The sequence below is a fragment of the Postia placenta genome, assembly GCF_002117355.1.
Source record: "Postia placenta MAD-698-R-SB12 unplaced genomic scaffold POSPLAscaffold_10, whole genome shotgun sequence".
Lineage (NCBI taxonomy): Eukaryota > Fungi > Basidiomycota > Agaricomycetes > Polyporales > Adustoporiaceae > Rhodonia > Rhodonia placenta.
Window position 1 is genome coordinate 1,663,151 of NW_020169841.1, and position 13,842 is coordinate 1,676,992.

Genomic DNA, 13,842 nt, shown 5'->3' on the forward strand with positions numbered 1-13,842 from the left:
CAAATTTATCGATAGCACAAGAGACGATGGTTCAGATGCCAACATGTTACGTACCAATCGAGGAACCGTTGTGCACTAGCTTGCCCTTCAAACCCCCCTCCCGCTAGCGCTGTAGTACGATGGTGGCATACTAACATATGACTCTAAAGAGTTCATGCTCCAGGTTGAACGCACATTTGTGCCTCCCGCCGCTTTGTTTCTCTCGGAAGGGTAATCCCTTGCTCCTCCGTCTGCGCGAGGATGGACGTGTGATGCGCGAGGTACTGGCGTGGTGTACACGAGCACCTCAGGATCCGATACATCCTCTGCATTCGACTGCAGTGGTCCTACTAAAATCGGCCGGCTGCCATAAGGAGCAACGGGTGGCATTTGGGTCTCAGACCCAGGTAACGGGGAACTCAGAAGATCGAAGGGTTCTGGAGTCCGCAGGTGGATCCGTCCGCGCGAGCGATACCTCCAAAGGGAAAAAAAGGCTGCGACGGCCAGTATGAGGAGTGTGCCGACCACAACCGCCACGATAACAATGATGTGCGTCTGCGACTTGGAACCATCAGCTGCATCGGACGCGTTGCTGACACTTGGGGTCGCACTGCTATGACCTCCAGACGATGTCGCGATTTCCGTGACTGTGTCCGTGGCAGTGCTCTGAGTGGTCTCAGGCTGGTCTAAATCAGATCCAGCTCTGCGTTTCCCGAATTCAATAAGTTAAAGTCCACAAACTATGAACAGGTGGAATGGACCATTCTACTCACGTATATATGATATAGTCCAGCAAGATCATTGACCATGGTCCACCATCTTGTCCGTTGACCACGGTCAATGTATGTTGGCCCATGGGGAATTGCCCGCTATAGACCAGATAGTTGTAACTGTAAGTCGACAATCCCGTGGGTGGTATGTTTGTGGAGCCCACAACATCGTCGTCGATCATAAAATGCAGATCGGTATTGCCGTCGGGATCGCCTGAGGAATGAGAAATAATGCAGTACACGTAGACAGCAGAGCCTGCCGGATATCATATTTAATTAGTCATTGAGTTCGAAGACATGCTATCATGTACGTGAATGACACACCATTAAATGTCAGTGTAGCATTAAGCGGCGCTGCGCTCTGTCCAGGATCGTAGGAAGTATCGTGCCAGGTGCCATCGTATGCCTGGCTGGCGTCGGGATCAGCTTGACAGCTGGAGCAGGCTCCTGGCCTCGCATTCCACTCGTTGAGGGGATAGTAATCGACCGCGGGACTCGCATCGTCAATGGTGACGTTACGAAGCTCGGCTGAAACAAGACGGATTGTCAAACAAACAAGGAATGAGAGCACAAATAAGATTGCCGAAGGCGCCATGTGCAAGAGGAACAGGTCGTCCAAAGCAGACGACGGATGTTTAAAGGCTTAGTTCCAAAAGCGAGTGAGAGACACGAAGCAACAAAGTTTGATGTTAGAAGGCGCCCCCTTAGCAAGGCTCCACAGACCTTCCCACCATCTTGTAACGTAGAAGGGGCTTCATCCAACAGCGGTGCTCACACCTACACCCGAACTTGAAATACTGTATCCTAGAATAGGCCATCAGATGAAAAATGCTTACCGGCACTTGTGTTGCACTTGAGACTTTGAGTCAGCTCGTAGCCCTTGTTACAGAGTACAAGTGCTAACAAGCAGTTACAAGTGATGGTCAATTACATTATGACTTCCCATGATCTCACCCTTGCGACTGCTTGCCAGTACTTGCACACTTGTGGCAAGTGCTACAAGCCGAGTTTGAATGCACAAGCGTAACATAAATGCTCACCAGTGCAAGCAAGCATTTTGCATGTTCTCCTGATGTGGAAGTGACGCCACATGTCATGAACATCACGTCCGAATTCAAATTTTGCAATGTCAATGGATGCCTTCCCGCAGGGTCTGGACGCGTTAGACGCCGAAGAGTCCGTCTGGAGGAGGGAACCCCCTTCCAGGCCAGATTGACCGTTGCAGACGTTGTTTTCGAGCTCCGCTCGTTCCTCGTTGGCTCAAACGCGATCATTTTGCTCACCTCATCCATTCCCGCCCTCGTTAGTCACTTGTTGGTAAGTAACCTGTCGGTAGCGACTGGTAACGGCCGCGGGCACCTATTTTCTGCCAAACGGCACGGACCGACATAACGGGTCCATTTTAAAGTCCGGTTTGCATCTGCGGGAAGTCATCCAACCTCCTCCACGGACCACGACGGGCGATCGGGAATCCAAATATATTGATCAAATATTGCCAAGCTGTGGCTGAGGTGTGTATGATGCCCGTCTATATTGTACCTAAGTTTATGTATATATCGGGCTCGTAGGTAGACATGAAAATCAGTAGAGAATAAAGGCTGAAAGCTGCCGAGATGGGGATCTGGGCTGAGAATTATGTACACAGCTGTCGGGATAAGGACTAGATACACCTCGATTTTATGAAATTTGGAATTCCAATGTGGAAGGCAGTACAAGGAGATTTGAGTAACTCTAGGCCGTGAAAAACTTACTACCACTCATAGTACTCGGCGCAGCCAGTCGTGAGGTCACAGAATTACTCGGTGTACTTCAGGAGCAGGCTCTCGGCATTGTCGTCATTGAGACAACGCATTTAGCCATCGGTTTTAAGCTGCAGGTGTGGCGAACGTCTCGACTAGTCAAACCTTGTATTTGACCAGAGTGCACAATACTATCATTCATTGCAGGAGATCGTGAAGACAGCGGGTCGAATACCAAGAATCACGCGAGAATACATATTAGAACCCTAGTAGGTTGATACCGCATGGTGCAATAATTTATCCAAAGTCTGCATCACGGGGTTAGAACTAAGGAAGACGCAAGGTTGGCTTTGACATACCTCATCCATCTCATTCAGTTGTTTGAATGTGCTGGCATAAATATCCCTAACCTGAGGATGAAGGCTGTTCAAATCGATCTGTTTGCCGAACAGAAGCTCGTCCACCGGATCCTGCGGTGGAGGGGCCGCTTTCTGTTGCTGCGAGGCTTTGAGCTCAATGATAGCCATCATGTTCGATAACCCAAAGTCGTCCTTTGGCAGGACCAGACGCGGCGGTGTCGGCTTGATCAGAGTCGGGGTGGGCAAACGGGCATTGAGACCGGTCGGCGTCGAGGGAGTAGCCGTGCGATAAACAGAGACCTCCGAAAGAGCCGAGTTCTGTCTCTCGTGAGGCGGCGCTCTCCTCTGACTTGCACCAGGTGTGATGCTCCGTGAGCCCGATCGACCATCAGATGGCGAGATGCCTGGACTAGCCGTTCGATATCCGGATAGCTGGGACAGCGGAGACGTGACTCGCTGACCGGGATTGCCGGTGAGAGAGGGGGATCGGCCGTGCAATCCTTGTACGGTGGGAGTTGTGGTACGTGAGGTGGATCGTTCTGAGGTGCCCTCTGTCGCTGAATAGAATGAGGGCGACCCTGAGCGAGCAGAACTTATGGTGTCAATGGTTCCTCCAGATGTTGACTGGGACACTGGGAGTCGGCCGCCCTTTTCGTGCTTGATCTTGCTCAATACACGGTCCAACTTCGCACCCAGGCCGTCCTTGCCGCGTGCCAACACGCCGTGGAGGAGATCATCTGCTGTAGCATTGACGCGTTGTCCAGAAGGTCCGACTTCGCCTCGCCATTCTTCCTCAACGATATCGCTAATGTCGTACGTCGTCTGCCCATCAGGCTCGACGTATGAATAACGCATCTTGTCGTCTACCTCGTAGCGCGAGCTGCGAATCATAGCATTCCCAGGAAGCAGGACGTCCAGGCCTCGTGCGGAGTTCGCCTGTGCGGAAAGAATGTCCTTTTGAGTAGCTCTTTTCGCGTCACGCTGAGCGGCAATGATAGCTCGTTTGGACATTTGAGACGATACTTGAGACTTTGGCTCTTCTGCTGGACCCGCAGTGGAGTCCGAACCCACACTCGAGCTTGCCGCGGAGTTGCGGTGAAGATGCTGCAGAGCAATCTCATCGAGCGGTGCAGACGTTCTGTGGCGCGAAGAGGATTGTCTATAGGCAACTGCACGACGCAGGATGAAGACTGGATCGTCTGATTGAACATCGTCGGGGGTTCCCAGCAGCAACTGAGCTGAGTCGACAGACCGCCGCTTGCTACCACCAAACTGACGATCCATGGCACGGAAGGTAGGTGGTCTAGTGAACGCATCAATTACTTTGCTCGACGGAGACAGCTCTCGCTCTATGATGGGTTTGTCAGTACACGGGTGAGTAGACAAAATCCAAATTCTTCACCTTTACCACCGATCTCGACTGCCAAGCCGTAACGCACGCGCGAAGAGCTCCTACGCTTAGTGAGCTTGTCCTCAATTTCGTCGCCACCGTCGACAACACCCTCAAGGATACCGAATCTCTCCAAGCCAAGTTCAATCACCTCAGCGACAGTCACATTCTTGGGGAAGACGAAGACTTTCTTACGCATCGTCTGAGAGATACCGGGGGACATAATCATGCTTGATTGTGAACGATCCCGCAACGTGTGCTTGAAGACGATAGCTTCAGTCAGTGGATCAAACACCATGTCGTCCGGCAAGTCATCAGGGTAAATGACAAGCTGGAGAGCAAATCTGAAGGAAGGAGAACTGAAGCGCTCAGCTCCAACACTGTTCTGGCTGCCAGATACGGTGAGGTACTGAGGGCGGGCCTTGGGAGACGTTTCCCCATTATCGTCCTGGGGGCTTTCGACAAGCAGAGTGGCGTCTCCATCCTCGCCGAGAAAGCTGTCATTCATGTCATCGCCCTTCCTGTTCAAATAGAACTTGACGGCAGAGTCGTCTGTAAAGTCGTTCATGGACAGTTTCTTGATCGCCGGGTGCATCGACAAGTTGCTAGCCACAGAGCTGATACTGCCGACACTGCTTCGCTTGACCTTTGGCAGCTCCAAAGCCGCCTCTACGAGCGACTCAAAGACACCTAGTGGCTTCTCGTGTGGCAGAAGCTTGGCGGACGAGCCCTCAACCTGCTTGATCGTCAGGTAGTAATCCTTCTCATCTTCCCCAGCTGGTAGCCTGAAGCGCTGAATGGCCTGGCGCACGAGGTCCGACGCGGTAGTGGAATTATTGAGCAGAACCGTCTTGAATGTAGCCTCCGTCTGCAGCTGATCACCGGCGAAGACGCGCACCACGCTCAGGTCAGGCAGGCCGACGCCCTGCCCGTCCATACCCGACGGTGACAGCACAAGAGACCCAGGACGCGGGCGCGACGAACCAACATTGAGGCCAGACGCGGAATTGATGGACGAATTGAACGACATCGAGCCACCCAGAACCGCGGCTACGGACTGTGTCCCGTATGACGGCTCTGGGGGAGTGGACGGAGAGCGGTTGAGATACTGCTGGTACAGCGCTTGCTGCTGCTGGTCGCGCTGCCGCAACGTCGAGACATGCTGCGAGATCTGCACTGTGGCGGCCTGCGGCGGCGTCTGCGGTGCCTGCTGGGATTGTTGTCCAGGCTGAGGTTTGTACCCGCCCTGCTGCTGCTGCTGTCTCGCCATCGCCGTCACGGGCGAGGTAGGCTCCGCCAGCGGCGGCGGCGGCGACGAGATACCATGCTCCCTCAGCGACTTGCCCGACTCCTCCGACTCCCGGCCGAACTCGCCCCCGCTGCCGCCGCTCGTGACGCTGGCGTTGTCCCCCTTGTCTCTCGACTTGTCCTTGTCCTTCCGACGCCCAAATATGCCCCCGAACATGCCCCCAGTTTTCTTCTTCTTGTCCCTGTCCCTCCCGCTCTCGTCGTCCGTCGAGTCGCGCTCCTTGCGCAGCTTCGCGCCGCCGGCCGGCTTGCCGCCTGAGGAGACGGGGCCGCTCTTCCCCTTGTCAGTGAAGCTCCCATTGACCTTCTTGCGCGCGGCCTCCTCCGCCTCCGCCTCCTCACGGCTGCGCTTGCGCTCGTCCGACTGCCGGCGCTGGCTACCCTGGCTGCTCCCCGTTGGCGACGGGCGCGGGTCCTCCACGCGCGCGACGGGCGGCGTCATGCTGATCTTGCGCGTCTCCGTCGCCTGTGCGGGATCCAGCGTCTTCGTCGGCGCGCCCGCTGCGACATCGACGATGCCCAGCTGCTCACGCGACGACTGCGTGCGGAGCGTTTGTGTCTGTACCTGCGTCTGTGCCTGCTGTTCACGCCGCTGTTCCTCGATGCGCTGCCGTATTTGCATCTGGACTTGCCGCTCCTGCTCTTGCTCGGCCTGCTGGCGCTGCTGAGCGATGAGCTGCTCCTGCTGCTGCTGCCGCGCGCGCTGAGCCTCGGCCTCGGCCTCGATCGCGAGCTGCAGCCTTGTCTTGTCTTGCGCGGCCTCCACGGCACCGTCCTCCCAGCTCATGCCATCGTCTGGCTCCATCACCATCCCCATCGGACCGCCGCGCTCGCTCTGGTGCACGGACATGCGCTCGCGCTCCTCCTGCTCCTCCGCGAGGTCGGGGTCCTCGTCTTCGTATCCCTCATCGTCCCATTCGACGTCCTCCTCCTCGTCCTCTTCGTCGCCCCACACCGCGGGCGGATAGCGATGCACGGAGAACGATGCGATGAAGGATACACCCCTCATCTGACGCGTGGTCCGCGCAGGGCCGGGGGTGGGCGAGGGCGTGCCGTGCCCCACACGCGAGGAAACGATGCGGTTACGCGTTTCCTCAATCTCGGCTTGCGTCGCGGATGCCAGCTACGAAGGCAGTCGGTCACCATATCCCGATCAGCATAACAGGGCGCTTACATCCACGTTGCGGTGCTTGTTGAGTCTTGCGAGCCGCTCAAACGGCGTCTCGATGTTCTCCGCGGGTATGTAGCCGACCTCCTCGGTCTTGAGCACACGCACCAGCCACCAGTAGCTGTTGCTGTCGTCCATGAGTACCAGGCTGTCACCCTTGACGACGTTGGCCTGGCCCTCGACTGTTGCTGCAAAGCTGTGCAGCGCATACACGAGGTCGAAGTTGATGGACTCGTTCGGGATGGAGAGCGAGGACGAGCCATCGTCGTCGTCCATGTAGTCCTCACGGTCCTCGTTGTCCGAATCGTCCTCGAGCACGGAGTGCTCCTCGTCCGAGTGGTAGACATGGTCCGCAACCAGACTGTTGTGATCGTCAGGTAGGATCTGGTCCCGCAGGTCAAAGGTGTCCTGCGTGCCGGCTCCCCGTCTGTCTACAGAGGTCATTTTCTGCTTCAGGTATTGGTGTTCAGTACAAGATTAGATAGCTAGTAGTAGAAATGGTAGCGTTGGGTTCGAGACACGATCGAGGGAAAGGCGAAGAGAATGTGCTGTCGATGAGCCAAGTCCTAGCTGGCTAGGGGGAAAGAAGGGCGCTGCGTATCGTCCAGAGATGATGTCTGGCTTTGCTGTCGTACCTCTGTGAACGAAAAGTTGAAGACCGTATGCAGACGGGCCGCCTGCAGAGTGGTGGGAGATGGAACTTGAAGGCCAGGAACCTGAAGCGCCGACGTATTAGGGGTGCCATGACCCCACGTGGGTTCACTTGATCGCACGCATGCACTTCAAATTCGAGTCTTCGCAATTCCCCTTCGCAGCGGCTGAGGGGCAAATGGGTACGTACATTGAGGGCGTCAGATGAGAATGTTCAGAAGTACTAGCTGAGTATAAGGAACATAACGAAATATAGGGAGTGTGACCGAATGCTCAGATAACGCTAGTCGATCGAAATGAAATGAAGCACAACGCGCGCTCGAGTCGCTCGTTTGCGTCACTCAACAAAAACATGGTAACGCGACGAAGAACTCACCAAATACGTGCGATACATCAGTCGCCTTTACTAGTGCTAGTGAACGGAGTGGAGGTCCGGAGGGACGCGTGAGACGCAACTCGCATCGGCCTGTTGTTTCTTTCTTTCTTCTTTCTTTTCAATTTCTCAGTGATGGCTTGAATACGGTACGTACCTTTTGATTTTATCCATTTGACTCTATAGCCTGTGACCGATGGCGTTATTATTGTGTCTTTGTAAAGGAGCAATGTACAAAAACTGTGAAGTTGCTCTACTTGATCTCTATGCAGTCCCGAGTTATTTACCCGTGATGACATCACAGGCTGCAGTCGCAACACATGGCATCTAGTATTATACGGAAGGTATGTCGAGCTGTTGGTATAGCGCGCATCGAGACCATGATCTACAGTTAAACACCGAGTTCTCTCCTGCTGCAATATGCATCTAGGCAGAGAACCTCTCCGAAGACGACGTCGGCAGGTCCGCGCCCTCCTGCACGACCTTCTTCACTTCCACGAGCCACGCGTCGCCGTCGGTGTCCTCCTCATCCTCTACCTTGAACGTGTACTCGCGCACCTCGACGTTGGCCCACGGCTTGAACGAGTTCTCGCCGTCGGTGATGTAGCGCAAGCAATCGCCATGCGCCACCAAAACGATGTCGCGTTCAGGGCGCTCGCGCAGCCACCGGCGGTTCCACCGCGCGCGGGCCTTGAGCGCTGAGGACGTCGCGGCGTAGAAACCGGCCTTGGACGTCCAGTCGGGCGTGAGCGTGCTGAAGTCGATGCCGGCGTACTCGGGGTCCGCTTCGAGCACCTCGCGGGGCTGACATGGTTCATCAGGTATAATCAAAATGCATTACATGGATGGCACATACTGAGCCTGTATCGCAAGGAAGGTCGTTGCACTACGATGATCTCATGAGGCATCCTCACGCTAGTCTTAGACCGGGATGACACACCTCTTGCAACTGCGGCAGAACGACGACACCCTTTCCTTGTTCTTCTAGACGCTTCCTGAGCGTAGCGTAACCGATGGCGGTCGTCGTTAGGGTTCGCTTGAGCCCGCTCGTCACGAGCAGTTCCGCCGTTTGCTGGATGGTTTCCTTCGTGTCTTTGTGCAGATTAGCAGCCTGCTGCCGTCCGAGCGCAGTCAGGGGTGCGTCATGGACTGCACGTTACCGGTCACTTCAGAAATCGGTCAATCATGTTTGCGAAGGCCACGCACTAGTGTAGTCCTCGGCGACACTGTAGTAGCATGAGCCTCATATTAAACACCACCGATGCGACGGCTACTCACTTGTGCTCTGCCTGTGCGTGGCGAGTAAGATATATGCGCTTCTCAGTCGCCTTCACCATGGTCTCTCTAGGATGATGTTAACGATAGAGAATGGATGGCAGGGTTGAGGTGGTATGTGAGTGGTGGCGCTGAGTTGACTCGCCCCCGATCGATGACGCACGTTGCTGGGATCGTGATTGAACTCCGCGTAGATCCCTATCGCGATAGCATCCAGCAGCAAGCGGCGGGTATATCTCCATTTGTTCCAGTACTACTACTCTCAAGCAATGACTAGCGACAGCCCATAAACGATATTCTCCTTCCAGACACCCACCAGCCACTCGACGGTGCCCTCATGGCCTCGTGTCGTTGCGGTACTACATTGTCCAGACGCTGGCCATCATCGGCCCGGGTACTACAATGAACCTGGTTGCTTTTACGCGTGCGTCTGCTCATGCACACCGCTGAGCGATGGAAGCTAGGATGAAGGAGGCTGGTATTTGTGAGCATCACGATCCAAAGCCTACAAAGTGAACACGCTAAAGAGCCATTCAGGTGGTTTGCATTGTGAACAACTCGCGCTGACGAGAGTCCCATTGTAGTTACTTTGTTGCCACTAAGTATCTAACTTCTTGTTTCAGACGTACTCGCAGGTGTACCTCGCCACTCATGCCTTCGATCCACGCTATAAATATAGCTGCCAATCTGCCAACATCCTCAATTCAATCAGCCCACCTACCTCACTGCGAGCAGGCGCGAACAAACACGGCGTAGATCAGAAATGCACGGCACCGTACACTTCTCATCTACACCCTCTTCTCTTGCCTCCTTCTGCACCACTTTGCACGCGCAGCATCCTTGCATTTCTGATGTACACATCCCAACACATCGCCCAAACCCGGACTACGATCTCAGTGAGCGGTATTTTCTCGTGCGGCACAACTGTGGAAAATCTAAGCATAGCATATCTGTTTCACACAGACTTTTATTATCGGTTAGCGCTGGCCCTGTTCCTCGGTCAATTTTGCCGCATTGAAGGCTTCAACGGCTCTTTGTTGATGGGTGAGCATGCCCTTTCCTCGAGCTCCATTTCGTCTTACTCTGTGCTGGTGTTACTTGGTTTCTTTGCAATGTCGGCGCTCACCTCCGCGTGTCATATCCACGCTTTGCTGATACGACCTTGCGATCTCGCTAGCAGATCCCACGGCAACGGTACCATACACAGATGGATCTCTAGGACGGACAGGACCGTGTCCGTATGTATCGCGCTTCTTGTAAGGACGCGGTGATGCCCTTGCAGGAGGCGCGATACATCTCGAAAACGGTATGTCCTCGCACGTTATCGAGGATTTGGCCGTTTCGCTAAGCCTTGCTGCAGGTGTATGTACTATGGCCGACATATGAAATGGTCGAAAAGCAGGCCAGAAATGCAGATGATACGGAGCAGAGCCATCCGTTGCAAGATCTCAGTGGCCGTGAGGGCACTATCAGGGACGCTCGACCTCTACAAGGGCTGGGGGAAGTGGCCAACCGACGTGCAGCGGGAGCTTTAAGCCCGATTAGGACACCCATGCACGAGTCGTACCATCGCTGCTCAGTGATGGGGTCCATCTCCCAGGCAACAGCGGAATCCATCCTGGGACTCCGCAAATCTGCATGAAGGGTCGATCCGTGTGTGTCCACCCGGCTCATCTCGGTACACGTATTGCTCCTTGCGTGCCAAGGCGGTCCTCCCTCCATCCGCATCACCCGGCCGCGCGCGTCGGAGTCCACTCCATTGTATCCCCCTTGAAGTGCAAGCGCGGCAATCATTACGGGGATGACGAGCCCGACGAGACCAGCGGCACGTTCTACAAGCACCTGACTCATCAAGGGGTCGATATTCGGAGCACCGGAACAGTGATTCGACGATCCGAGCACCCTGTAGAGCTCTGTTCTGGTGCCCGTCCGGGCAGCATGTTACGGATCGGGGCATCGGTGAAGGAACGCAGCTTGTTTCGTGGGCACGAGGGAAGCTACCATTCTCCTGACCGCGTGAAAGCGCGCGGTGCATGCGAGGGTGATAGTGAACGCAGGTAGACAGGCGGTGAACACGGTATGTCCTCGTCTGTCCCCCGCAATCAGAAAACTCATATCCCTCAGCTGAGTCTCGAAGGCATTGCTCAAGACCTTCAATGCATAGTGCCTATCTAACCACAGGCTCATTTCAACGTGGGTTGCAAGCAAATTGCATTTGTGGGATCTCGTATTCACTGACTTGTGATGCCAGCATGCCGTTTTCCCTGTGGCAAACGACTATATCACAGTCGCAAAACACACTTCGCACACCTCGACACCTTTTCCGCCCGTCATGGATAAGGATTTGACGACGGGTGTGTTTTTAATCTTAACACGTATACGAGATTGCAGACATTCCGAAGGCACGAGGCTCGGCGCACTGGCGAACTGGTGAACCTTATATCTCAGACATGAGCCCTACGAGATGGCCAGATTCGCATCATTACTTCTACATGGATATCAGGAAATGAACCCGCACATGATCCTGCTGCCGGACAGTGAGCTAAACAAACCGGGCAGTCAGCTGTTCCTGTAAATGACGAACCCTCGAGTCTTGCCGACCGTGGCGTTATGGAAGGAGACTGTTGCCGATACGGCTCGACACCACGTCATGCCCATACCCCGTCGGTAATTTCCCGTCCCCAGCGCCTCACCACAAATCCAACACCAACAGGCCCTATCAACGTACAAAGCAAGATTGCCCAAATACATATCAGAAAAGCCTCTTCATCAAGAAGCCCTGCGGAGTCCGTCGGCCCTCCACCTTGATGCGCGATCTCAGCAATGAGCAGCCCGATCTCCCCGCGTGAGACCATGGCGATGCCAATGAATGCAGCTGGGTGCAGGGTGGCGGAGAGTAATTGCGTAAGAGATTCGCTGTGTGCAACTTCCGGTGGATGGGCGCCGGACGGTGATTGAATGCATCTTCGGTGCCTCCAAACCGTAAGCACTTTGCAATATAAGCATGGAGCCAATATCCACGCCAATATCGGAAGCCCGACCGCTAGCTTGCATACACACATGAGAAGCGCATAAACAACGCCACGCCATATGATGACAGGTTTCCAGAGCGAGAGGAATGGCTATTTGAACGGTAGATACGGCAGATATTAGCTTGGGGTAGTTGTGGACATCCGATAGGTAACTTACGATTGCATATCCGATACTGGCAAAAAACAGCGGCGCCAGTACGTATTGTTGCAACGGACCAATGGTGCGTGCAAAAGTGTGTTCGAAAGACAGTGCCGCTACGCGCTCTTCCTCAGCTTCTTCGTCCGATTCTCCTGCGGCTTGCGTAGCGGTTGTGGCGTCAACATGTGGCCGAGCGACGTACGACAATGTGAGTCCGCTAATATATGCACCAAACAACATGCTGCTTCCTGTGTCTACGACTCGTTAGATGAGCTAATCGATGAACTATCTTAAGACGCACAATATGCAATTGCTGTGAACGCGCTCAAAGTACAGACCATGATGCCCAGCTTCACTGCGTCTGCGTGGGCTTCCGTTCCCCAGCTGCCGGTCACCGGAGCGCGTGACCCAAATTCGCTAGCATTAAGCCAGCCCCATCCCTTCCCTGAACGCCCCGGGGCACACCACATTTCGCCGAAATTGTGAAACCAGAAGAGTGGACGGAGAATGAAGCGTGCAACGAGGGGCGTCAGCAGAGCGATCAGCAGTGATGACAGTAGTGGACAGATCAATGTCCATGCTAAATGCGAGGACTTCTGCACCGAGGAAGTCCCATTGAGTTCAGCCAATGCAGGAATAAGTGCGGCAATCACAAGCCCGACGACGTCATCGATTATTGCAGCACTGATCAACACAGTACCGATGCGGGTCTGCTGCAGAGGGACGCGGGCAGGTAGAGTTGAGACCGAGGACGTGATAGATATTGGCCTTACGGTGTGCGAGTGAGGTGTACTCTGCGAACGTGTGGCGCGATGCACTAATTCTACGTCTCCCGCACACTCTGGGGCTGTCAAATGATTTGCACTCGGAGCTTGCACGTCGGGGTCCTGCCTGATACTGCTGGAATCTTTCTCTGATAAGTTTCTTCTGTCTGCGTGACTACGATCGACACTGTTGAGGGCCGCCAGTGTGGTACCGAGACTCGTGGAGGACAACGCTGCACCAGCAGCGAACGCCTCCAACGGAGCGTAACCGAACCTGGCTCTCAGAAAGGCAAAAGAGAGGGCGAGTGGTAATCCGATCCCAGTCAGAGCGCATAGGCAGGACAGCGGTAGGTTGGATAGGAGAACAGGTAAGTTGCTCGAGAGCCCACCTGGTTGTGGACGTCAACATCTTCAGACAACGAACCGCCTGATTCGCAAAAAAATAATTTGCAAACTCGCCTTCAAAGACAATAAGTACAAGACCCAGGTATCCCATAACGATGAACGTCGTTTCCCAGCTCCAAGGCAGAATACCAGCCAGTGGGGAGCCGTACACCATGCCGAGGAACAGCTCGGCAACGATGCCTGCATGAAGTGCAAGGTCTGCAGCAATTCGGACGACGTTCAGCAAATAGATAAATGAGGCGATGATGAGTAAATCGGGTAAGGATGGCTGGCTGTAAGGGAAAAAGGACGACATGGCGCAGAGCTACTCTCCAAATTGTCTAGGACAGATGGTCGTTAGTCGTGAACGTATTGTGTCGAACATAGGTATGGGCCAAGAGAAGTCGACCTCCCAAGCGTGACAGCGCCAAAGAGGGGACTGTATTGTGTCACACAATGTGACGTTCTGTAGCGCCACTCCAACTTGGAAGTCCACTCAACTTGTGACACC

At 54.5% G+C, this 13,842-nt stretch overlaps 4 protein-coding genes across 4 annotated transcripts; all 4 read right to left on the minus strand.

The window, feature by feature from the left end:
* Positions 1-2,832: 2,832 nt before the first annotated feature.
* POSPLADRAFT_1123667 (hypothetical protein) lies at positions 2,833-3,057 on the minus strand (the record flags this gene model as incomplete). The annotated part of the gene is made up of 1 exon (XM_024483539.1): positions 2,833-3,057. A coding segment is annotated over one exon (225 nt), but the record flags the coding sequence as incomplete, so codon positions are not given.
* A 1,139-nt stretch (positions 3,058-4,196) lies between these two features.
* POSPLADRAFT_1147961 (hypothetical protein) lies at positions 4,197-6,554 on the minus strand (the record flags this gene model as incomplete). Its single annotated transcript, XM_024486119.1, has 1 exon — positions 4,197-6,554. One exon carries the CDS (start codon positions 6,552-6,554, stop codon positions 4,197-4,199), a length of 2,358 nt encoding a protein of 785 aa, XP_024337478.1.
* Positions 6,555-8,163: 1,609 nt separating this feature from the next.
* Positions 8,164-9,074, minus strand: POSPLADRAFT_1148492 (hypothetical protein; the record flags this gene model as incomplete). The annotated part of the gene is made up of 5 exons (XM_024486186.1): positions 8,164-8,541; positions 8,594-8,623; positions 8,678-8,886; positions 8,944-8,963; positions 9,016-9,074. 5 exons carry the CDS (start codon positions 9,072-9,074, stop codon positions 8,164-8,166), a joined length of 696 nt encoding a protein of 231 aa, XP_024337479.1.
* A 2,586-nt stretch (positions 9,075-11,660) lies between these two features.
* Positions 11,661-13,647, minus strand: POSPLADRAFT_1147337 (hypothetical protein; the record flags this gene model as incomplete). The annotated part of the gene is made up of 6 exons (XM_024486052.1): positions 11,661-12,134; positions 12,202-12,437; positions 12,485-12,544; positions 12,647-12,896; positions 13,134-13,323; positions 13,403-13,647. The coding sequence occupies 6 exons, from the start codon at positions 13,645-13,647 to the stop codon at positions 11,661-11,663; spliced, it is 1,455 nt and encodes a 484-aa protein (XP_024337480.1).
* Positions 13,648-13,842: the final 195 nt, after the last annotated feature.